The sequence below is a fragment of the Mytilus trossulus genome, chromosome 14 (genome assembly GCF_036588685.1).
Source record: "Mytilus trossulus isolate FHL-02 chromosome 14, PNRI_Mtr1.1.1.hap1, whole genome shotgun sequence".
Classification (NCBI taxonomy): domain Eukaryota; kingdom Metazoa; phylum Mollusca; class Bivalvia; order Mytilida; family Mytilidae; genus Mytilus; species Mytilus trossulus.
Genome location: NC_086386.1, coordinates 33,920,392 through 33,947,731, shown reverse-complemented (window position 1 = coordinate 33,947,731; position 27,340 = coordinate 33,920,392). Strand labels below are relative to the sequence as shown.

The 27,340-nt window shown below is 32.1% G+C and overlaps 1 protein-coding gene across 1 annotated transcript in view; it reads right to left on the bottom strand.

Annotated features, from left to right (window-relative positions):
- Positions 1 to 25,891, bottom strand: part of LOC134696328 (extracellular matrix protein 3-like) — a 56,570-nt gene extending 30,679 nt beyond the window's left edge. The window contains exons 1-2 of the mRNA XM_063558051.1: positions 20,753 to 25,891; positions 6,896 to 6,985 (exon numbers count right to left, since the gene is read on the bottom strand). Of these exons, the coding sequence (XP_063414121.1) occupies positions 6,896 to 6,985; positions 20,753 to 25,736 (5,074 nt within the window). The 5' untranslated portion in view covers positions 25,737 to 25,891. The remainder of the gene's footprint in view (positions 1 to 6,895; positions 6,986 to 20,752) is intronic.
- Between the last annotated feature and the right edge of the window lie 1,449 nt (positions 25,892 to 27,340).

Here is a 27,340-nt window from a genome sequence, read left to right as displayed (position 1 = left end):
ATCAGACCTCACACAAAAAACCTCAAAACAGAGTGAAAAGCAGAAAAAACATCAAACTGGCACCAGAGGCATAGTTGCTTATCTTCATAAATAACTGCACAATTGTACAACATTCAATCTTATCTATCAGAATATAATCTTTCATATAAAATACAAACTATACAAAATATCTGTAAGATTATAACAGTTCTGATGGTCTTACAAGATATCATTGGAGATATGAAAGTCATATCAGTAATGATACCAACTATATTTCACAGCAAAAGTGATAAAGTAATACCACCACGTCTTTATTACTGTTCTCAGTTCATCTCCGGACACCTATCAGGAAAATAAAATAGGTAGGTATATTCAAAATGATTTGAAATTAAATATTTTTCATCTTTAAAAATGGCACCTGTCACATTAAGATGAACTAAATTTAAAGTTAATCTCTAACCAAAGATATATAAAAATTATAGATGTCAATCATACTAGTTAAGAGCTGCTTTCTTTAATCCCTAGCTGTCTGAAACCCCAAATTATTAGCTCTATTTATTATAAGATATTTCCTTTCTTCTTTACATTTCATGTTAAATTATCTTTACAATATATCTCAATAAAAATAAGCCATATTTCAAGTTCACATTTTTCCAAAATTTAATTTTAATAATGAATTTTCAAACAGGATACATGAAAGTTAACGGTTTTTAGGGATTACCCACTGACAATGATTTATAACATACATTTCTCTAAATTTCGGCTGGTAAACTATAAGGTTTGGAAATTGGAATCCATAAGAAATTGATGAACTCAATATATTTGGCAATTCTTTTAAGGACTATACTGGTCGTAAGTAATTAAACATCCATATTGTTCTCTTATTTTTGGTTAATTGGTCTTTGTTAGTCTTGTATTATTTTTAATTTTAATTTCTTATGTACAATTTGGAGTTAAGTATGGCGTTCATTTTCACTGAACTAGTATATATATTTGTTAAGGGTCCAGCTGAAGGATGCGTCCGGGTGCGGGAATTTGTCCCCATTCAAATGCATTAACCAGCCATAAAACGGAACCCTCCCTCTGGATCTGCCACTGAGTCCTTTACCTAATAATTAAGTCACTAAGTCAGTGCCTATGTAAATTTACAGAATGATCAACTGAATAAAGCAGACATAGTATGTACTTTAACATAATAAACATAACTATTTTAAGTCTACTTTTAAAATCATATCAGTGCCAAAATTACCATTATATATAATATAACATAATGGCTCTTGCAAAACGAAGCGATACACTTTTAGAAAAAATTTTTATGTGATACTTATTCTACTACTGAACAGATATTTTTGGCATTTATTGAACATAAATTAATTTGAAACCACTTTGTTTAAATTGTTTTATTAGATTTCGAAAGAAAAAAGTTATGATAAAACCTGCATAAATCTGAGAGAATGCAGATTTAACAACTATAGGTAACTCCCAGGTAGATAATGATATAAAAACCAACTGTTGAATAATAAAAATATCAAAAGAAGAGAAAATTATCTTCCAAGCAAAAAAGTGAACCATAAGCCAAATAAATGAACACTAAATTCAACAAAACAAAAAACCTAGGATCCTACTGAAAATTCTAACTTTTTAAGATATTGATTTATGTTGGAAAAGGTTTTCTCAATAACACAAATTTTCATTTTAATAGCATTATTTGAATGCCTCGTTACCTGAAATCGCAATATTTTTTTCCATAGTAAAAATATATTAACAATGGCGAATATGATTGTATGCAAACAATTTTTGAATTTAGTCATTACATCATATTACAGGGACTACAAAACTTCTTAACAAACAGATTTTCAAATACAGTCAAAATTATGAATGATTGCTCAAATATATCTGTGGGTTTTTTTTAATGTGTAGTTGCTTTTTCACTCTTTCATGGATTTCTCTTAACAAAAAAAATGACCTAATTTTTATGGATTTTTCCAAAATTATCAACATCCAGGGACCTTACTTTGAAATCTATAAAAGTATTGCCCAAACCAAGACAGGGATTCAGAGACAGCTTTGATGAGAGGAGATACATTAATATGTAAATAGTTCAAACTATTTCCAACAGCAAATTTCAATACACCATATCAATTTTGTCATGCCAGTACCATGTACTGAGCTGGTTTAATGCAAACAGACAGACACCTGCCAAGATACAATAATGTGACCACAAAATAAGAATAATTTAAAACACAAGCGACACTAACTAAAGATCCTGTAAAATCACAGTGCGAATAACAGGATTGACAAGATCAAAGATCAAAGAAAATGTACTTGGAATACTATAATACCATCAATCTTTGTAAAGTGTTCATCTATACCTACTGTGGCTACACAAACAAGATATCCCATGGATACTATCAACAAGCTACTACCATCCTCCCTCAAATCGTAACATTCAACTAAAAGCAATCAAATTTTTATTATATCCCTACTACTGCTGAACCCATTAAAACTACATATGCTGTACTTAATTTTATGAATCCAACTGCCAAAAAAGATCTAAGAGATTCATATCTGACTTAAACATGATGTTTTTTGTATTTGTTTAATTAATTTTGAGGATTTGTAAGTAATGAGAGCTAACACCTTGTTACAAGGTGATTAAACAACAACTCATCATAAAAAAAATATATTCAAACGACTCCCCCTGCTGAAATAAAACAAAGCATGGCAGACCTGTACCTCATAATAACATTCTAATGATTCTATTCTGCTGATAAACGTGTGGTGAAAATTAAAAACCTCTGACATAACATATGTTATGTAGTACATTCAAAAGCATAGCAGAAAGTTTGATTGTTTTTCCTCCGATTATGAGGTAAAAAAACAAATAGTACATGCATTCATAGACATAAACTGATGGAGTATTAAGAAATGATAAATTAGCTAAGAAAAGAATGAAGAAAGTTTGTTTTGGTGCAGGTTAATAAATGTTTTGTCAATTACTTCACAATGATAATCATTGCCTGTTGGGAATTTGTGTGCTATAATCTTAGACTCGAAATACTTTATTGTAAAATTTCTTAGCTGTCTTAGTGACTGAAACTTGGCAAAGAATACAAGTGCTAGAACTACGCACATAATATGATGTAGTATGATTGCCATGTGACAACTTTCTCTAAAGACCAAAGGGCAAGGATGTGAACAATTACAGATCCATGTATGGCCTTCAAAAATGAGCAAAACCCATTACATATCATAAGCTAAGTTAGGCTACTGGATCATAATGTGCTGCATGTTAGTTTATACTACATGTATAACAAAACAATAAAGATTAATCAAGTGGTCAAGAAGGGTCAACAACTCCTGCTCCAATTAATGGCACCTGCTCTCTTAATTGATCATATGGAAATTTTAAAACCAAGAAAAAAAGGTTATACCAGTATTAAGTCATATACAAGGATAAGACATGTACAGTAGATATAAACTTCTATACTTTCTTTTAACATTATAAAACCATGAGTTCATGAGACAGGATTTGTAAAATTTGTATAAAAGCATTAAACATTTTCTTTTTTCAACAAGGAACATCCTAGAAAAGGGTTGCTTTGACCCAATAGTTCTTTAAAAAAAAGAAAGACATTCAGACATCAAAGAGAGGCAACAGATACCTGAAGGGCATTCAAAATCATAGGTATACTGGACAATACTTGATAAACCATGAAGAGCATTGTACTACTGGTACTAATATGGGGACGAAGTCCCCAATAACAGTAGAAAATTCAATAAAAAAAAAAAAAATCGGGAAAATTTCCTGAATTTTTCATTGTACTAATGAACTCAAAATCGTTCAAATTTTTTTTGTCGCCGTTTTGAAATCCCAGACCTGCGCAGAAATCTACAATGTACTTCCTTTTTCCGGTTTTGTTTGTATGAATTTTTGAGTAAAATATATATTTATCAGTCTAGTATAAATAGGAAGGAACGCAATACCAATTTCATTTTTAATAATTCCTTGATATGAAAAAACGTTCTTTGTTTACATTGCATATGACGTCATAACTTAAATAACGTCACAACTAAAATCCCTAACAACAGAACCAAAATCGGAAACGTTACAGTATTTCCGTCTCTTTTTTATAACAAATATTTAAGTTACAAAAAAATAATTCATACAGACTTCGTCCCCATTTACAGGTAATGCCTGCCTCATATTATAAAGTATAAGATACAGTCAGCAATTCAATCTTTTTTCATGATAAAGCGGGAGAAATGCAGAATATCAAATATTACATTTAATGACATCTTGCATATGGTGTCAACATACTTATATGGTACTAGCTTAGAGTAGTCATGTTGCCTAAATTATGAATGACCTTTCCATGAGTTAATCAGATGTCATTTATCATCCCAACCAATACCTACCACACATTTCTATCAATGACATTAGTTTTGGCATTCAAGCAAAATTCTTCATGTAAAACATTTACTTTGGAATAAAATACTAATAAAATGTATCATCACCTCGCCATCTAGTTTATACATAATATGATTGATGTTTTGAGAATAGATTATACTCCTTCTATCAACCTTTCAGCTGCCCAGTTTATGTACTCTTAAAAAAACTCAAAACGTACTTCACAACATGGTTTAAAAAACAAAACAATTAATTATGCAGAAAATGATTTTGGCAGAATTTCTATTCATTATCCCTTGTTGTTTTCTATACAATATATCACTTTTTTTAAAGATATTTTGGCAGAAATAGGAAAATAAAAATACAAATGTATGTGGTTTGTGCAACAATTGATTTCTTAAGTAATAGCACATTGTGATTGATATAACTCAACCGTTTATCAGATTTGGCAAACAATACTGATCATTACAACGTTTTATTGCTTTGAGAGTTTTTTTATTTGCACTTCAGTGACATGTTTTGTAATATTACGGAGGTGGAATAAGATAGGGGAAAATTACTCCCTAAATGATAAATGCAGAGGCTTCTTTCTTATGTTGTAGTGTTATACCACTGACCCAGGTTAGTGGGAGGGTTGGGATCCCGCTAACATGTTTAACCTGACACATTATTTATGTACGTGTCTGTCCCAAGTTAGGAGCCTGTAATTCAGTGGTTGTTGTTTGTTTATTTGTTACATGTTTGTTTTTCGTTCATTTTTTTACATAAATAAGGCCGTCAGTTTTCTGGTTTGAATTGTTTTACCTTGTCTTATCAGGGCCTTTTATAGCTGATTTATAATGCGGTATGGGCTTTGCTCATTGTTGAAAGTCGTACGGTGACCTATAGTTGTTAATGTTTGTGTCATTTTGGTCTTTTGTGGATAGTTGTCTCATTGGCAATCATACCACATCTTCTTTTTTATATTTTACAAGTACCGTTATCAGAGGCAGATTTAGGGAGGGGGCCCAGGCCTTCTCTTTTTGGGAAAAAATTTGGTTGCTTATATAGAGAATCACTGAAGCATGACTGGAGCGGGCCCCCTCTTAGGTCAGTCAGTGGGCCCCCACTTATGAAAATTTCTGGATCCGCCACTGGTTATCACTCCAAATACTGGCTTGCCAGTCCTCCTTTTTTTTAAGCATGGATCTGCACTTCCAATATCAAATTCAGAACACAGAAAGATTAAATTAGATACAGTGGCAAATCCAGATATATCTGCTCTTCTTTTCAATCTATTTTTTATTACAATTACAGAAAAATTGTAGGAATATAACAACCCCAATTAAAGCAAAAAATATTTTTCTTGTAAAACTTCTTGTCCAAAATCAGATGATTTTCGAATTTAAAACAAAAGTAAATATTATGAAAGGAGCAACTTGACATTCTACTTTAATTCTGTATTTACCTAAAAACAAACAGATACAGAAATCCAACAAAGGGCACCTGTCTAATCAATTATTCTAATGACCTGTGACCAACAAACATGATTAATATTTCTTTACAAAACATAACAGCACAAATACAGATGTTTGAAACAAAACCCTGTTGTTGTAGAATATAAGATTCACAAGCATTGATGCATCTTCCATTCTGCACATACCACATGGGGGACGTGCATCTGTGGAAGTCATCATAATTCCGTTAATTAGCCTTAAAAACAAACTTAATCAGAGAATGATGAATTGCTACTGTTTGGTATCTGAATGTAGCAAGATAATAACAATCATCTACTGATGACAAACATGTTAACCCTTGTAGACAATAGGTACATGGAGATATTAACCCTACATAGACAATGAATAGGTACTTTCAGTTATTTTTAACCCTATGTACATAGACAATAGGTGCATAGTATCATACGATCATACAAATCCATGATAGTCCAAGTGTTGGTACAAAGTTATTAAAATTTCAAAAACTTTAAGCACAGAGTAAATATTTGTGGACATCGACGGAATGTAGGATCGCTATGTCTAGCTTTTTTCAACTTAAGTCGAAGGCTCAATGAAAATGCTTGCTTTATAACCTTTTTCCAAATTTTAGGGCCTTTTCTTTTAGATGGATGTTTTTTTTCTTTTTTCTAAAAAGGGGGAGGAGGGGAGGGGAGGGGGGTATTCTTACGCTATAAGGAGAGCTGGAGTGTCTAAACAATAGCCAGCATACACATATTTTGAGGAATTTCTACCTGACTATATTCTATTGGGCTCTCCTTATTGTTGAACTTACAGAGGCCTGTTAATATTCTTGTCATTTGGACCTTGTTGGAAAGTTGCATTGGGTATTTGTAAATACATGCATCACCTTATCTCCTTATTGTATAATGTTTCATGTTGCCTCTTTATTTATTTGTTTTATGGAGAACAAGGGGAGGGGAGTTAAATTAAGTCAAATGTGCTATTTGTCTGTAGGTACCATCAGTCAACCTTTACATTCTATATTATAATTGCTACTGTAAGAACTTACCCTGATCTTTAATTTTGAAGAAAAATATGTCACTGGTGGCATCTTCATTGGGATTCAAAATGTATTCTACTACTCTCTTGTTAATGTCATCTGAAATTAAAAGGATAAAATAAAAGGATAAAACAAATCATAGATTTATATAAAGTATATCATATTAATTTCTGAAGTCTAATCATTTGACTTTTGGTTACACTGACTTCTATTGATGTATCAAACTCTTTAATGGATGAGAACTTCAAATATATATAATTGATAAACTGGATGTATGATAACATTTGTTTGCTGTAACATTAACAATTTAATTGCATCAATTGAAGTTTCTTCAGTGATCAGGAGTGGAATCTTGATTTTTGAAAGTGGCAAGTAATTCCTGATAACTTTAAATGTGTACTCTATATACCACTGCCCCCCTGGATCTACAAACGGTGATGCTCAAAGCCTCGGCATTTTAATATATATATATATACAAAATTTCATAATGAACAAAATTGAAGTATTCACCAATGACACAAATAAAACCTGATATACATGTGTTTATTCTTTTAAGTTCAACAAAGTAGAGTCAGGGGATTATGTAGTGGTTTATTTTAAGTACAAAATTTCATAATATTTGTCAGTGCAGTTTAATTGTCTCAGTAATTGTTTGCCCTTTGTAAGGGCTCTGTTAATTACCAAACAATTATTTAAATGAAAGTTGATTTAAAAAAAGCCATTTAGTACAATGTACGTGTGACTTTCAATTACATACTTATTTTCAATTATTTTTGGAAATACAGCAAGAAAATGTTCAAACTTAACGTAATTTCGCTTCGGTTTCAAGGTATTGTTAACTTTCTATCTTAAATAAAACACTAATGATCCCTTAAGAGCAAGGTGTGAAATTAATCAAAACTGCACATGCACACAAAAATACTAAAATTCCACAAATTAATTATTGATGGCAGACAGTACAAAGTTCTATAGATGACGGGTATAATGGACATCACAGAAATGACAAAAGAAATTAAAGAAACAGCTGAGAAAAACAAACCATCAATGGCCCCACATACTTAAAGAATCAACTCAATGGGTGTTCATTGGAAAGTTGTTGTTAAATATTGCAAATAGTTCATACATTAGTTTATCTAAGCAAGGCTGTTCAGTTACCATATTACAACATGTAGTGAGCATCTTGCTATAAAAAATATGTTTGCTTGCAGAAAGCATGCCACAAGCTAGTGATGAGCATTCTGCAAGTATGTCATTTGGTTTGGACATAGATTGAATAAACCTGGATTTACTCCAAAGATTGAGTACATGTAAACAGATATTCATGTAAATGAATACATCTTATAGAGCAGGGGTATTTTTAAAGATATATCTAATAGCAAATGCGGATTTCTAACTGATGTCAATCTCTTGTCAAGATCCCCTAAGCCCAGCAAACTCTTCTGAACTTTGATGCATGAGACTTTTTATGTACAAAACATTATCAGCAAAACAAGAAAACAAGTAGTGAGTATGTCAAGCAAAACAAGAAAACAAGTAGTGAGTATGTCAAGCAAAACAAGAAAACAAGTAGTGAGTATGTCAAGCAAAACAAGAAAACAAGTAGTGAGTATGTCAAGCAAAACAAGAAAACAAGTAGTGAGTATGTCAAGCAGAACTTTCTTTGCAACTTATTCCAAAACATGACAAAGGAGAAGATATTCTAATATATATATAATACTTCCCTTTTGGGAATTCATTCATATAGCAGACAAAAGGAACAAATTTACCACAAGTGTTTTCCGAGATAAATAAAGGCAACAGTAGTATACCACAGTTCGAAATTCATAAATCATTTGAGAAAATATTTTTACATCAGATATATGCAAGTCCCATGCCAAATGGGTGACCGTTGATCAGAGTTCATGCTTTGTTGTTGGTGAGCATTCCAAAAGTGGTATTATTGATGGTCAACCAGACTGTCACATGCTCTCAATTTTATCATAATAAGTCAGGCATCTGCCTCCTTAATGGTTGCTTTTTTTATAAATTTGTTGACATGATATTTTCAGTCATCTCATTCTCACACCTTGTTTCTGTTACCTAATGTCACTCACTCGCCCAACATCTCTTTCTAATCAATGTTGTTTTGTTATTAATATTATGTCATGCTTTAATTTAAGAACATATACATCCCACATTTTGTTTGCTATTAGTCAGTTACATAACTTTGATTAATGATCCACACAATTCTTCTGAATAATAATAATAAATTAATCAAAAACTATTAGACAGAATGTAAGTAAAAGTCTATACCTAATCAACATTTAATTGCATCCCCAACAATGTGATAAAAGATATAATTATAACCATGTGTTCAAGAGACAAACATCTCCACCTGGAGGACAGAAGTGCTACAATACATTGTCTTCCACTGCATTTGCTTTCCAGTAAAACAAAAGCAAAGAGTTCCAATGTCCCTGTGTTGCACATATATATACTATCTATCCAAAAAACAAGGGCAATAATAAAGTAAATGGGGAATGTCTATGGGACACAGTTGCATGTAACATAAAAGAACATAATGGTAAAAGTGGCTCTACCTTATTGTGAACTTAAACTAAGTTTTGTGGTAATAAGCATTGTGTATAAGTGTCATAACAATATTGCACAAGTGAGAGCTCTAACAATGCAATTTTCCAAATAACTAATATTTCCAAGGGGCATAACTCTTTTGGACAAATATAATGATTCCAAATTTGAATTACCTTACAAACTTGTATAAACTCTGAATTGATTAATTAATGGGTATTTTATCCCATTTTCAACACTACTGTGCTTTTTTTCCTTGCACAGTAATTTTTTTATGGGTGGAGTAAGTCAAGAGCATAGAGGAACCCTAAGGGTTACAATCCAGTCCCCTCCTCTCCATGGGACTGTGCACGCTCATGGAAAATTGGTGGCTGAAATATATCCAGGCTAGGGAAGATGCTTATGTAACTTACATAGACATAAAGAGTACTCTAATAGTCTCCCACACCTCTGTTGAAGTAAAATACAAATAAACAGATATATTTTATGTTGTGTAAAGTGAAGAAGAGCTATAGTCATTGGATAAAAATATGCAGTGGTGTAAGAAGGGAAACCAACACTTCATCTTGATCCTATACAATAAAGGGTTGAAGAATGGGAGGATGATTCATCGTCAATATCAAAGAGATATAAAGACTTGTATGTGTACATGTACTTATGACTGTCAACATTTTTCCATCAGTATAATTCCACACACATAGCAAGCAATATGCACTAAGTTCCTTCATCAAGTAGTCAATGTCATTAATTCTGAGTATTTATAGTGATTCAGTATATATATTTATTCTTTATAGATAAGCACCTGCCCTGATACATGCCATCTCACATTTTTGGGGGAGATATGACATACATTGAAATCCATAATTTTCATTAAATTCAAAACAAATTTCTTTTCCTGAGTTTGTATGAAATATTTGCCACTGCACATTATGCAATCTATATAAGTCTTGTTTAAATGTTTAAAAAATTTGAAAAATGATCCTTGCTTTCAAAAATTTGGGGTTCAAAGGGTATATCACTGATATTGTGAGTGTCTGACATTTATACATAACTTTTTTATATACTAGAAATTTATAGAACTTATTGCATTTCAAATGTTGAAGATTAATGTAGTCCTCAAGGTGCGTGTTTGGTGTTTTAAGTTTTCTCGTTGCTATTGTGTTGCAGTTTAACAAATATCTCCTTAGAATATTCATGAAAAAATTTCAGAATTGACTTCTTTTATGACACTTGAGTGCTTAGTTTCAAATTTCATTTTTTTTTTTACAGCAAACAACTTACAAAATGACTTAGTTAGAAAAAATAGACCTTTATCATCAAAATAGTTTTTAAGTCTTTTTTCTATAAAATCGTACCACAAGTTGAATCAAGCATATACATTCTCCTTTTTTAGTACAGAGCCATAAATAAAACCCTCAAAATTATGTAATCTTCTGTCACAATGTTATTTACCACTTAAACAATAAAGCAAAAACATTGCAACATACATTACATTTCTCCCCTATTAACATGTGTTTGTCCTCATTTTATCATACAATAACATTATCATAATATGACTGAATTCATAATATTAATACTTCTTTGTGTTATGTAAACAATATCAATTCGTTTCATGTGCATTTATGAAATGTCAAAAAGATGTAGCACTTAAATCAAACCTTGTTTTTCTCAATCAAACTATTCAAAATCCTTTATAAGTGCATTGATCTTCAAAACTAGAGGCTCCAAGGAGCCTGTGTCGCTCACCTTGGTCTATGTGAATATTAAACAAAGGACGCATTTGAATTCATGACAAAATTGTGTTTTGGTGATGGTGATGTGTTTGTATATCTTACTTTACTGAACATTATTGCTGCTTTATACAATCATTCTATCTATATTTAACTTGGCATAAGAGCTTCAGTGGAAAATGTTAGTTAAAATTTACAAATTTTATGAAAATTGTTAAAAATTGACTATAAAGGGCAATAACTCCTTATGGGGTCAATTGACCATTTAGGTCATGTTGAATTATTTTTAGGTGTTACTTTGCTGTACATTGTTTCCCTTTACAGTTTATCTTTATCTATAATAATATTCAAGATAATAACAAAAAACGGCAAAATTTCCTTAAAATGACTAATTCAGGGGCAGCAACCTAACAGCAGTTTGTCCAATCCATCTGAAAATTTCATGGCAAATAGATCTTGACCTGATTAACAATTTTACTCCCTGTTAGATTTGCTCTAAATGCTTTGGTTTTTGAGTTATAAGCAAAAAACTGCATTTTACCCCTATGTTCTATTTTTAGCCATGGCGGCCATCTTTGTTGGTTGGCCGGGTCACGCCACACAATTTTTAAACTAGATACCCCAATGATGATTGCGGCCAAGTTTGTTTAAATTTGGCCTGGTAGTTTCAGAGAAGAAGATTTTTGTAAAAGATTACCAAGATTTACGAAAAATGGTTAAAAATTGACTATAAAGGACAATAACTCCTAAAGTGGTCAACTGACCATTTTGGTTATGTTGACTTATTTGTAGATTTTACTTTGCTGAACATTATTGCTGTTTACAGTTTATCTCTATCTATAATAATATTCAAGATAATAACAAAAAACAGCAAAATTTCCCTAAAATTACCAATTCAGGGGCAGCAACCCAACAACAGGTTGTCCGATTCATCTGAAAATTTCAGGGCATTTAGATCTTGACCTGATGAACATTTTTACCCCATGTCAGATTTGCTCTAAATGCTTTCGTTTTTGAGTTATAAGCCAAAAACTGCATTTTACCCCTATGTTCTATTTTTAGCCGTGGCGGCCATCTTGGTTGGTTGGCGGGGTCACCGGACACAATTTTTAAACTAGATACCCCAATGATGATTATGGCCAAGTTTGGATTAATTTGGCCCAGCAGTTTCAGAGGAGAAGATTTTTGTAAAAGTTAACGACGACGGACGCAGGACGACGGACGACGACGGACGACGACGGACGACGACGGACGACGACGGACGACGACGGACGAAGACGGACGACGACGGACGCCAAGTGATGAGAAAAGCTCACTTGGCCCTTCGGGCCAGGTGAGCTAAAAAGGGGGTTCCAACCCCTGACCCCCTCCAAATTCTTCCACTGATTTTTTTCAAGATTCTAATACAATATCACTCCCTACCCTGCCCCCCTCCTTGGATCTTCGACTGATTTTTCAGCTATTTAGCCCAATTTTAAGTCAAAGCCAGAATAAATGTGGGATATCTATTTAATAGCATCATGCAAAATAGTATAAATTTAGTAAATAATACATATGCATATATATATGTAGAATTGTGCTTTATTGTATATTTTGACTGTCCCTTATATACTGTCTGACCTAAATTCCTCAAATTAACTACAAATTTAAAATTCAAAATTAGAACATTATCAGGGCTTTTGATCAAAGTTTTTGACATTTAAAATAATAATATCGCTCCTGAACATTTAGTCAAGGCTCTGTGCATTTAAAAAATGAACTTTATAATGTTACAAATGTTTATTTGTAATGCTTTAACAGCTTCTTTATAAATCGATCATATAATAAACTACAAACAAAGAAATAATAAAATACATGCTAGACTTTCCTTAAGAGGTTTGATTCAATCAGTAACATTTTTATTTCACAAAAATGAAATATACTTATATTAATACAAAACCCTGACAAAGAGCTTTTTTATTGAAAATCTCAAATGAAATCTTAAGTATTTAAAGAATTGTACATACTCTAGGTCTGTTATTTTTTAAACCTGGTTTTAATTTTAAAATTGTCGATTGATATATTTTTCTCAATATTTGTTTACTTTTTATACATTTTTTTTACTGCCTCTTTAAATATTTTTTGTTAAAAGTGCAACTGACATAAAGTCAAACAGATGATCATTGTTAGAAATATATCTATTTTTGGAATAGTACGTTTTCTGTATCGATACATTGGAAAAACTGTTATACTCTGAATGCACTTTGTGCTCTCATATCCCTGGTGTAACTTGTAAAAAATATCGCTTCAAAATTCTTGTACACAGATTTGTAAATTTACAAAATGTTTAATGATCTCTAAAATGCACTTTTAGATCTTTCGAAAATGCAAAATGAAACACTCCTTATAACAAATCTTGTAGTAGAGGCAAAATTCTTTTGATATTATTTTCATAATAAGATAAAATATGAGTGCTTTCCTCATTTACAACATGCTTTTTGCACTTAACCATAGGTAGCTAAAATCCTTGGAATTTTTCGCTCTCTAAGACTATTGCGTAATCCATTTTGTAATCTGAAGGTAAAATCCTTATCTTTGCCAAAAATCATTAACAGTAGAGGGAAAATAATTGTCTAACAAAAATACAAATATTTTGAAAAGAAACTTAATCATGAGAAATGTAAAATACATTAATTTGTTAACATAGATTTCTGAGCTCCTGCATGTAAAATACCTTTGAAAATGAAATCATACTTTGATATGAATTTAATACATACTGTGTGAACTTAAAGGTTGTAGTTGTCAGATGATGTTTGGAAACTTTTCGTTTATATATATCATTTTAGACTGATTTTGGACATCTAAGGGCTTAAACCATTTCTTCGCATTGTAGGATTTGGTAAATATGCATATGGTAATTTTGCACAAAAGGTCACCCAATTTTTTGTTGTATAAATGGAGCAATACACCAAGAGATATCAAAATATTATATTTATATAGGCCTCCCTTAAAACCAACAGAAAAAGCACTACTAAAACTAGAATGCATACCAGGGTATTTCAATTTCTATAAATTTTCAAACTTGACTTGGCAGCATTTACAGAAATCACAGAAATAATTTGAAACTTATTAATAATTTGTTCATTAAGTGATAACTAAATTCACATTTAAAACTTGGGACTAATGTAATTTTCTATTTATTGCAATAGATAAATTCTTAAATTCTCAGAAGTTTAGTAATGTCATGAATCAAAGCCCTAAAAGAAGGAAAAGAATTAACTGTAATTTTGTTTCATAATATTACAATTTCACTGTCTTATTCAAATTGCTGTGAGAAAATGTTTATTGCTTACATCAAGTTCAACTTAGTGGAAATCAATTTTACAAACAATAATTCAATAAAACTCACACAGACACTAAACAGAAGAAGGGCAATAGTCAATAATTTATGTTGTCAAAGTCATAATAGATCCTGTCTCTATAATGGCCACTTTGTCACCAGTCCTGACTAAAAGTTTAACCTCAGGTGATATTAGACCATTGTTACACAGCTGGGGTTCACAGATGTAATGTATATTGTCTGTCATTCTCCAAATGTTTATGTCCAATTTAGAGAAAAATGGATCATTGACCTGATGAAGGGAGGGTAGAGAAAGTTTAATCTGTATTTATTTCTTATTGTTATTATTTTAATCACACTGATCTGCACTCAAGATTCCTACTCAACAAATTCCGAGATTTTCTCAGTCTCTCAGTCCGATGGCTGATTGTGGATACAATGGGTCAACCAGGGTTGTTAACCTTGGATATTTTGGAAACACATCCCTGAAGGTCAAAAAATAAAATTTTAGTCTACACAACACTAACATTGTTGTGTTTAATGGCTGATCCAGAAATTTTCTTAAGAGAGAGCCTGCTCCAGTCATGCATCAGTGATTCCATATATAATCAACCAAATTTTTCCATAAAGTCAAATCTAAGGTTCTGGCAAAGAAGAGCTTCTTTGCTTAAAAAATCCTAATTTGACCTTAAAGGTCAAGGGTGAAGGTCTTGGGCCAGTTATAATGATACAAATAAATGTGTCAGATGGTCTCATGGTGAAACATTCACACTTCACAGATTTTATATATCCTTAAAATACTGTCAAAAAATTTAATATTATTAAGTTCTTGCTAAGATGTGTGCAACCTTTAAATTGCCAGAACAAACTTAAAGTCAATGGACATCTGTTAGTTACAATAGCACTTGTACTCCACATTATGATATAAACATTAGACCTTGGCCCTTGAGATTAAAGCTAGTGTTATGTCATGTCATATTCATGGTGATTCAATGAAATTCAAAATTTCACAAGTCTAAATTCTTTGTCAAAAGATTTTGAAGTTCACTTCCAGACAGTTCTACATTTAATTTAGAAAGTTATAATATGACATTAAGTTGAACAGTCAAGGTTATCTGGTGATACATTGTACTTCCAAATATAAACTATCATGTTAAATAGAAAACAAGAAAAACAAATTTGACCAGGACAAGATCTAGAAGACAGAAGAAAAATTCACAATTAAAAGCTGGTCTTACTTCATTTAATAACAAAACATCTATTCTAAAATAGCAAAATATTTGTCCATTCAACTTTATAATTGATATAAATTGAGAACTGCTTCAAGTTTTAGTTCGACAAAAAAAACTTTCCATTCTAATCTTAGAAGATCTTAGAAAACATGAAATCCAACAGGATAAATACATTGAAAATGGAAAATACATGTAAACCTTATCAATATTTGGAATCAGCCAACCCAATGCACATTTCATTTATTATTCATTAATCATTGAAACTGCTTATAAAATGTCCATTTCTTGTTAATATGATCAATACCATGTGTCTTGTCCATTCCCCCAACAGCAAAATCAATCATTGAATTAATTTCTTCACATTAAGATTAAAACTTGTCTGATGTATGTCAATATAAGATAATAGTTTTACTGAGATGGTTTATTTCAAAACATGTCTCATCTACAAGACTCCAAAGCATGACACATCTCTCAGACTAATCATGCTTATATTCATACTGGATGCCATATACTTTGCATGACACATCTCTCAGACTTTTATTCATACTGGACTATATGACACATCTCTCAGACTTATATTCATACTGGACACATATGTTGTATGACAAATGTTCCATATGGATAAAATAACAATAATATTACCTTCATCTTGATGATGACAAATCAATTAAAACACAAAAGTTCAAAAAATATATGAATTTTGTTCTAGTAGATTAAATTGACAGAGCTCAACAAGCTTTTTATCATTGTAATTTTATCTCTTGCTCATTGTTTAGAACATAATCCTTTATACAATAAGTATTTTGTACTTTATTAATATTCTACTGGTAAACTAATAATATTTGAGATCTTTTTAGCCTAAATATTAACACATGATTTGTCTCATCTTTATTTTTCTTCCAGCTTGATTAAAACATCAATTCACTTGAAAGTGGAAAAGATAATCTAAAAGTCAATAAAAAAAGTAACAGAAAAGCATGAAACCTTCCAACCAGCAGCAAGACAATAATAAAATAAAGCAACTTCTACAAACATCAAAAGAAAACCAGCAACAGTGAGCATAAAACAAAGCAATGATTTGCACCAATAAATTTCCTATAAATTAGCAAGAGAACAGCTGTTTACTGTCACATGACTGTCTCAGCTGACTGCAGTAAAGACAGATGGTGACATGTCTCCCAAGGGATTACAGAACCACTTACAATTAAATAATATATTATTGTGTCTTCATGGTTAGCACACATGGGTAACTCACCAAAGTACCATGCTGCCTAAACTATTGATTATCTCCCCTTGTTACTAACATGGCCTCATGCACAAGTTAAAGCAACTCCTGATCTAACGATGATATTAGTAGGGTGTCTTAAAAAAATGTGTGAGTGACATTTCCTAATGAAATATCATTTAAAATTACAATTGTTTTCCCAGAAGAAACATATGTTGGTTTTGATGTGGTTAAAACTAATGTGTTATTACTCTTTGATATTGAAAATATCCTTTGAAAATTATAGAAGAAATTTACTGAATGTCATTTAATTGAATCATAATATTTATTATTTAATCAATGCACTAAATGAAATCCCATTCCCAGACACTGATTCAATTTACATGATGACAGTTGTAGATATTTAAGATCTAGGAACTGAACAGCCTACTGTATACAATCGTAATTTTTTACATTTAATATATTTCTAGCTAATAGCTATGATCTACAGTGGCAAATTCTGAAATTTATACTGACTGCTAAAGAGGAGGCCTGCTTTAGTCATACTTCAGTCATTCTCCAAATAATCATCTCGGTCAACCATTTTAACATTTTTCCCACAAACAGGGGCTGAAAGTACAGATCCTGTGTCCACATATTGCAAACAAGGAAAGTGTGGACACAGTACAATGTACCATCATCTTCGCTAGCCAAGGGTTACGATCCACTTTCGCTCTCTTCACCCTTGGCGGATTGAGCCAACATTTGTGATAACAATATTGCGCCATCTATCGGAAGATAAAAATCACGCCCATTCCGAATACATTATTCTTGACCAATGGTAGCACTTGAACTCTTCAAGTTGGAGGTAAAAACAAGGAAGCGTCTCGATTCTACACGCTTGGTAAAGCCGGAAATGAAAATATCCATCAACATTCATGCATTTGTGCATGAAACATACACAGGAACTTCTATTGGACGAATAAAAATATTCAAGTTGTCACTAAATATAGTCGTATGTTTATGTATGTAAAGACTTGTTGCACAATAAACACGTGGTAATTGTTTACAAACACTTTATACATTTACACGTGATCATGTTATAGGCGCTTTTTGATTGGATGCAGCGAGTTTTGACTGCAACCAATAAAAATCCTTACCTTGTGTCTCCGAAATTTTATCTCAATCCGCCAAGGGTGAAGAGAGCGAAAGTGGATCGTAAACCTTGGCTAGCGAAGATGAATGTACCATATGGTGGGGTTTTTTTTGTGAGTGTAAAATTCGCATTAACATTGAATAAGGTATCCAAAATATTTTGGAGGTTTTCATTTTGCGGATTCAAAAGTTATATCAATACCTTTGCACTTTTAAATTGGAAGAATTTAATTGGCGATTTTGTTCTTTCAGTGAAAATAAGCGAAAATTTATACCCCTGCGAAAAATAAACCACTATACAGGATTGCAATCAAATTGTTCTAATAACTATAATTTTTATACCCTAAAAATGATTTATCTGATCAAACAAAGGGAATTTGATTTCATCCTTTAGATACATGTATATTATATTTATGGTATACTTTTCTGCTTTAGAAATGTTTTTTGGGGCAGGAGTACATGTAAACCCTCTATGCTCCACCTAAATATTGTTATACTCCTCAAAGACCTTTCTCATTTTAATATGAGTAATTTGTTTTTTCTCACAATATGAATGATCCACCCATATTACTGTATACAAGAAGTGTACCGAATGTCTATGCCATGTGTTTATAGTAATCACTATAAGTACTTCAAAACAATAAAGAAGTAAGTCAAAGGAGGTACTGTTTTATATCTGTGATTAACTTTGTAAGTAGTAAGTAATTAAAGGGTCGTTGGTTATCATAAAGCTGTGTTTATTTACATAGACATAGGCAGTAAACTGTATGGAGAGTGTTCAGATAACACAGTAAGGTTATAGTATTGATAAGGAGTTGTAAAAGGTTCTGCTGTTTTATCTACTATCGGAGAGGTAAAGCAGCTATCTAAAGGATAATAAAACTGACACATAAAGACAAGCATGAATTGCTTAGTATACTATTAAACTATAAAATTTAAACCAATTTAAAACTTTCAAACAGAAGCCACATATCAGTCATTTTTCCAAATCCCTACAATTATCTTTGGTGTTTAGGTGTCATTGGGTTGCTGTCTCAATAACATATATATCTATTTTAAATTTAAAACCAAAAGTACATGTTTGTTGTCTATATATATAGCTAATATAATGAAGGTATGCAGAAAATAATGTTATACATGTATTACCACACCGCTTTATATATAATATTGTGGCACCCAAATTATTGAATTTTCTTTGATGTAATATAATTACCTTATAAATCAAGAACACATAAAAACTTATATTTGAAAGCCAAAGATGTAGACACATGGTAGAGGACCTGAAAAAAGGGTCGATGAAGAGTTATGAAACCAAAGGGGTGCTAAAAAGAATTTAGTAAATTTTATCTGAGGTCAACTCTCGGTCAACTTTGCTTGAGAAATTTGAAACATTAAGTCAAATATATTTTTTTAAGGTGATTCACTAAACAGCTCAATGTAAAATACAAATGTACAAGTATTTTTATATATATATATATAAAAAAAATTGTAACACAAAGTTTAATTGTTTCCTGCAGATCAAAGCACATCTTTTAAATAACAATATTAATTTTGTGCTAAAAAAGCACTTCTTTTTTTAATTTCTACAATATATGTTGCCATAGATTATCATAATAGAGCAAGGTATTTTAAGGATAAGCTTTTGCTGTTACAAAAATGTATAAATAACATACATATATATATATACAATGTATATCCAAGTCATAGAAAGCATTTAATTATAAAGATGTAAATACAGATTTCTGTCTGAAAGTTTAAGATAAGACATGTACATGAGTATGTCCCATAGGAGGTTCCTTATTCTATTTAATTTGAAAATAAATCATAACATGACATTGCTTATGTCGCAAATTACAGAAACAGATTGGACTGGCAAACTGTTCACATTTTTATCTTCCCTGAAAGGCAGCATGAAAATAATTCTATATAAACTGACCCACTTTATGTTGAAATAGTTGTGCAGGATAATTGAAAATAAATAATCATGCTGTTACTTATTTCTCTTAACATTGATAATATTTGTTCATTGAGTAATAACATTATCATCCCTCTATAGCCTGGGCCAGCTTTATCAAACAATTGTCCATTAGTTTTTGCAGATATTCCATAATCAAGTTGTTATATCACGCTCCCTATTGATCATTAAACCTCTTGCTCATTGTTGAGAGGCTGCATGGTGGCCTTTAGTGGTTATAGCTTCTATGAAATTTAGTTTCTGGGGGAATTTTCTCATTGGCAATTATACCAACATCTCCTTATTTTTATATCATGAGATTAACAAAATAACCAGTCAGCAATGCATCTGAAATTATTAAATCAAACCCTTGGATTATCCCTATACATGTACATGTATATATTTACCACTTTTCTGCAGTTATTATAAAATACTGTAAATTCAGAAATTGTTCAAGTATTTTTTTAATGCGACCAATGTGATGATTGTCTACCGTAATAATAAGAACTTGTATTCTGATTACTGAAATATAGATCTGTATGTTGATTTTTTCAAAACAATAATAATTAAACTGTTATCCATTCTTGAAAAAATGAATTATAAATTCACACAATAATTTCTGAATTCACAGTAAAGCATGCATATGGTTTAGCAAATATTTACTGAACATTAACAGTTAACATGTACATGTATGACTAACTTACCCTGTGTCCATGACGACGCCTTTACTTTTCTGACCAGGATGTAACCATGTGTTGGTGGGACTGTAATCTCATACTTCAGGGACTCTATTTCACTGTCCCTATCTACTGCAGACAACAACTGATCGGTAAGGGTTGCACCAATGGTATTCTGGTCCAAGTAGGTCAGTTCATTCAAGCCACTGTTGATCTTAAGGTAAGGTATACCATTGTCCATTGGCATTATTTCAATAGGTATTGTCTGAGGCTGTTTGGTAGGGTGCTCCATGTTGGAGAAAATATAAAAGTCAGAATGTACTCCATCGGTAACTGTGAACGAGAAAGCATCTTTTGATGTTTCTGTTCCATCATGTTGATATGTTATCAAGTTATTTTTGATATCTTCATTTGTAAACATAGTAATGATTCTTGAGTAATTGTACAGAATATTTCCATGAAGTGGAAGTTGAGTTATCACGAATTCAATGTTAACATCTATCGTATCTTCATCCACAGCTTTTAATTCAAATGGTGATATCAATTTGTTTCCTCCTTCAGCCACAAATAATGTATCAAACACCAGAGTTGGTTTCTTATTATCCACATCCGTAACGGCAATTCTAAATGTCCTTTTAACAGAGTTGTGTCCATCTGTAACTTCAAACTGGAAAGAATCCATTTTAATTTCTGATTGAGCATTGTGTATATAACAAATCTTACTCCCAGCTAAGTCTAACTGTGTAAATGAAGTTATAGGTTGGTATGGATTGTCGGTATTATAGATAAAGCCATGAGATGGAGTTTTTGTCACTCTGAAAATGAGTAGAGCATCAGGACTTTCAATGTCTTTTCCACTTAAGAAATCTGTTGTTAGTTTGATCCTACCACCTTCTGGAAGCTTTACTCCTTTATTGTAAACTTCAGGATAGTTTAAATCCATGCCTTTGATAGTTATATAGAAGTATCGGTCTATCAACGGGTTCAATCCATCAGTAACATCAAACTTAATAATGTCACGTTTACCTTCTGTACCTGTATGAACGTAATAAACTTGCTGACTGTCTATTTCAAACTGAGTAAAATTTGCACTATATGTCATATTGACAATTCTATCATGACCTTTATCTTTTATAAAATATCCTTGTGATGGTAGTCTGCGTATTATAAATGTAATGTTTGGATCATGAGAGTCCAGGTCCTCAGCTTTCAGGACTGTATCACTGATCAATTTCCTGTCTCCAATATTGTCAATCTGAAGTCCAGTGTTTATAGTTAGTCTTGGTGTTTCATCGTCCACGGGTATTATTACAATAGGAATGTTCTGCGTTACATTGTGAAGTCCATCAGTGACAATGAATTCTACGGAGTCTTCAAAGGATTCTGTATTATCATGTTGGTACATTATTGTTGACGATCTTACAATGTCAGACTTTGTAAACTGAGTTATAGGAATGATACCAGTTCTACGCTGTTGTACGATCTGTCCATGCTGAGGAAATGTGTGTATAATAAAAGTTATTTCATCTGATGGAACGTCTTCATCTACTGCTGACAAGATCGGAGAATCTATTTTAAGTTCCATTCCTTCCATAACGATAAATTCCCTGATAAAAACTTTGGGACTTTCATCGTTTTTTGGATAAATAGATATGTTGAATGTGACTGCTTCTGGTGATATGTTTACGCCATCTGTACATTTAAAGGCAAACATATCATGGTTAGGCTCTTCACCAAAATGAATACTTTGAACATAGTTCATGTGACCTAGTCTGATATCTTCTATGTAAAATGCAGTGACCGACATGCCAACCCTTGATTTCTCTGATCCTGGAGCTGGTGAGATATTTTCAATGTACCCTTTGGTAGGTTGAGTTGTTATTATACACTGAACATTTTCATCTTTAGTGTCCTGATCTACAACATCTAAATGACGTGGTAAAATTCTTTCCTTTTCACCTTCAAATACAGTAAACAGTGCAGCATCTAATATTCTTGGTGCAATATTGTCTACAGGGAGTATGTAAATATTAACGGTTACCTCTGGTCTTTCTCCTACCATGTCCCTCCCATGCAATACTAAGATAAATCTATCACTTTTACCATTATATCCCACATCTGAACCCTGATGTTTATATTGTACTTTTTTATCTAGAACATCTTGATATGTAAACTGATTTGTCGGCCAATTCCCTAAAACAACTGAACCTTCTACTGCTCTAGATTTCACATGAAATTGTATCGCTTTTGGTTCAATAATGTTTTTCATTTTAATGTATTCAGAAGATAATATTACAAATCCTCCTTCATTTACTTCAAATTCCAATTTGAGTTTCTTTTTTCCATTTAAATCGAGTGTTGGTTTTTTCTCCATTTTTTTAACAGTAATACGCACGCCTATGGGTACAACATGAACACCATCTGTTACTTCAAGGTTAATCAAATCACTTTTTTCATCATTATCCTTACTCTGATAAATTACAGTCCCTGAAAACAGATCTGCATAGGAAAATGTGTCTGACACGTCTAAAAATTGTTGTCCTTTAAGCAAGCTTCCAAAATCTGGTAGTTTTATCAATGTGAATTGTATCATGTTTGGATTTGAATCTGGATCTTGAACATCAATCACCTGTGTGTTCAACACAACTTGCTGATTTTCAAGAACAGTGGCGCCCATGTTGGTCACAATCGGTGGCTGGTTATTTACAGGAATTAAAGTTATTGTAAAACGCTGATTAGGTAATATGTTACCACTAGAATCTTCTACTTCAAAATAAAATTGTATTCTACGCTCGGTAAGTCCTTGTTCAGAAGATGGAGGACGATAACAAATCTTTTGATGGAAGATTTCCGCTTGCTCAAAAGTGTTGACCGCTACATTAAGTTGATCACACATAACTATTTGTCCAGCATCTAAATGTACGTAAGAGTCCTGATCAAATGGTGATCTTGTGATGTGGTATTTTAGTTTCGATTCATTAGTATCACTGTCAGTATAAAATAAATTCTTACGTTTAAAAGGTGTAACGTGGAATTCTGTAACAGTAAAATTGAGCTGTGTGTCTGGCGCTATTGTGGGTGGTTTATCATCCACTGGGTAGATCTTCACTAAAAATTGATAGGTTTCTGAAACAGTTTTAATTTTTTCTCCACTCATTAAAGAAAATTGTATTTTATCAATTACTACTGATGTATGATGTGGTCCTACATGTCGATAAAACAGTTTATTGTCTAAGATATCCATTTGAGTAAATCGGTCAACGGGACGTTGATATATTCCATGAATGTTCTGCCAATTTTGAATGTCATTTGGGATTTCAAATTGACGCTTTAAAATAATACCTTCTGTGGAATAGGGAGGTAGCAAAATGAATTGAATAGAAGAATCGTCACTATCTATATCTGATGCACTGAGGACAAACTGTGATATGGGTGCCATTCCATTTTTCTTTATTTCAAGGCCAATGTTGACATTTAGAGTAGCTGGTTCGTCATCTACTGGGAAAATAATGATCGGAAATAAAAATTCTACCGTGTGTTTAGAATCAGTCATACGGAAAACTATGTTATCGCTATGAGTGTCACTGCCATCATGTTGATATATAACTGTCCCTAAATTGAGATCATTTGGTGTAAAATACTGTCTCCCCCTCGGTAAAACTAATTTTCCATGTCTAGTTCCGTCAACTACTGAAATCTTAACTTTGCTGAGATCATCTTCATCAGAAATTTGTAAGTTGTGCGTAGAAGATATATTTCGTGACTGACCTTCAAACAGTTGCAGTCCAGTATTTTTCATTGCTATAGGTGCTAATGTATGCTTTGGATGAACTATTATCATTAATGAAAATGGATTGGATTTTAAGCCTTCTTCATCTATTACTTCCAAACTTAATTCAAATGTTCTTGGAATGTTTGAATCATCATTTGGTGGTTTATATGCAATTTTTAAATCGATAATATCTTTCTGGTAAAAAGAGCGTAGTTTAATATTCTGATCATCTGTGCTTACAATTTCACCTTCATTTGGTCCTAAAGGGTGTGTTATATTAAATATTAGTCTATCACTCGTTGTTTCAGCATCAGTTGCACTCAGTATTTTCGGTGAAATTGCAGTCATGATAAACTGATTAATACCATATTTGGTTGTTTCTATTGCTAGACGAGCTTTCTGATTAATATGAGGAGCAGAATTAGGTGAACCATCTTTTATTACAACCTCTTTCAAAAAATATTCCTGATTAACTAAAGTTCCATCTCTTTCTAACAATTCTAAAACTAATGGAATAAAATCCTTGTTTGGTGAATTAATCTTAGATGTATGTTTGTACTGCAAGTTCATTTGTAAAAACCTATCACAATCGATGAATGAAACTGATGAAGCGTTGTTTACAACATACCCGTAACGTGGTAAATTTTTCATTCCTGACAAAACACTTAATTTACATATCTGATTATTCCTGTCATAACTAAATTGAGTATTTAAATCTCTAATTGCATCACTACTTCTTGAGAAATGTTCTACAATCAATGGTAAATTTCTAAGCACAACCTGGAACGGTAGATGAAATGAGATACGAAAAGATAAGGTAACTGGAATGATTTGAGTATTGGAACTTGAATCAATGCGAACGAGTAAGCGCACTTTATCAAAAGAAGGAAAAGTCAATCCAAAGTGTGTGTATTTTACATCCTTAGGTCCAAAACTGCATGGAAATTCAGATGGAAACAATTTCCCAGGTAACTGTGACAATGGGTCATTTTGAAGAACTGTTACAGAACACTGTTCTCCCCTTTTAACATGTATAGTCAAGTGAGAGTCTGGATTCACGTAAAAGGACCTACCGTGCGGCACAATAATTTCATTGTTCGTTATAATCCTGTTAACTTCGGATGCTGAACTGCAACAGGTGTGCAGAAATGTCACCAGTATCCAAAGAAAAAACACAACACTGTTTCGATTCCATATCGCACCTAAAAGGCGCAGTGTCAAGTGACAGTTCGTGGACATTTTAAAACTGAATCACTCCTCTGTCTTGCTGTTCCTACAGCGCACTGCCGCATTTCAATATAAAATCAAAACAAATGCAACATGCGACAAGATTGTCTCACTCACCTCTCACCTTTAGTTAGCGGATTAATATTGAATCTTACTTGACTTCCGGATGTACACAAAATAGTTCTATTGTTATATCTCTAATAGAGGCATCTATGTTGATGTAATGTTGTATTAAAAAAATATTGAAATGTCTAACATTAAATATAAACTGTCTACAGTGTTAGATTGAATTGAAAACGAAATCATTTTGTCAGATTTTTTTCACTTGCTAAAGTGTCTATTCACGGTTATCAATGCAACATCATATCAAATCAAAAGCTTAAGAACATATGTACCGCAATATTTGTTTTTGTCCCAACAATAATTCGTTTTATGAATTCTTTCTGTTATATTACATTTTATTTTGATCATAGGGGTAAACATTGTCTGATAAATAAAGGCAACAGTAGCATACCACTGTTCGAAATTCATAAATCGAGTGAAAAAAAACACAAATCCGGGTTAAAAACTAAAACTGAAGGAACACATCAAATCTAAGAGAATAACAGCAACACAATAGAAACACTTACATACAACACACACAGAAACGAACTATAATATAACAATATATAGCAATTTTCCTGGTACAGGACATTTCAAGAAAAAGTGGTGGGTTGAACCTGGTTTTGTGGCAAGTCAATCAAATAATGTATCCTGCAATAATGATAATGTTAAATATAACATAAGATTAACAACATTACATGACAGGACTACAATACAAATAAATATCTTAAAACAAAAGCATACTATAAACTTGCCCCAATTGTTATATAATGGCGAGCAGAATTGATGATCTAGACATTCTACAAGTCAACAACATTTAGTTCTATCGTCTTCCCTGAATACACAAAAGTAATCCGCAGATGGGTTGAAAACTTTACCCTGTTATTCACATGTACTAGTATGCTATTTAGTTTTATTTGGTCTACTTCTAATTTTCACTTTTATAATGTGTTCTTGCATTCATCCATACAGTTTTACAATTTTAGAAGTTTATGTATGATGTCCTTCTTAATTGAGACTAAACATAGAAAGTATTATATCTGAACAGTACTGTTAATGTCCCTTTAAAAAAACAACCAACTAAATTTGCTATTAAAATGCGAACTTTAATGTCTTATAAATTTCATCTTTATTTTGCGATGATGTATGTTTAAAAAAGGGTCTTGGGCTTTGCTGTTTGCAGCTTGTCAATTTTTTAACTGTTCACATTGATATCTAGTCATTGCCGACTCAAGGATGTGTATAGTAAGATAGGACAATAATTTGTATTCTACAATACTTAGGTGAAAAAGAGAAAATTTGAAAAATTCTTAATTTTCGTCAAAAGTAAGCAATATTTTCTTAAAAACATCGAAAATTCAAATACTGACAATAAATTATAAAAAGATCGATGATAGGTGGCCCTATGGATGAAAATCAACACTTTTCTTTGACGTTTTCACCTGGCGTATTGATATTGTTTACAGCTTGTGCTACGGTTGTCAACCTCTAGTAGGCGTGTTTAAAAGAAATTC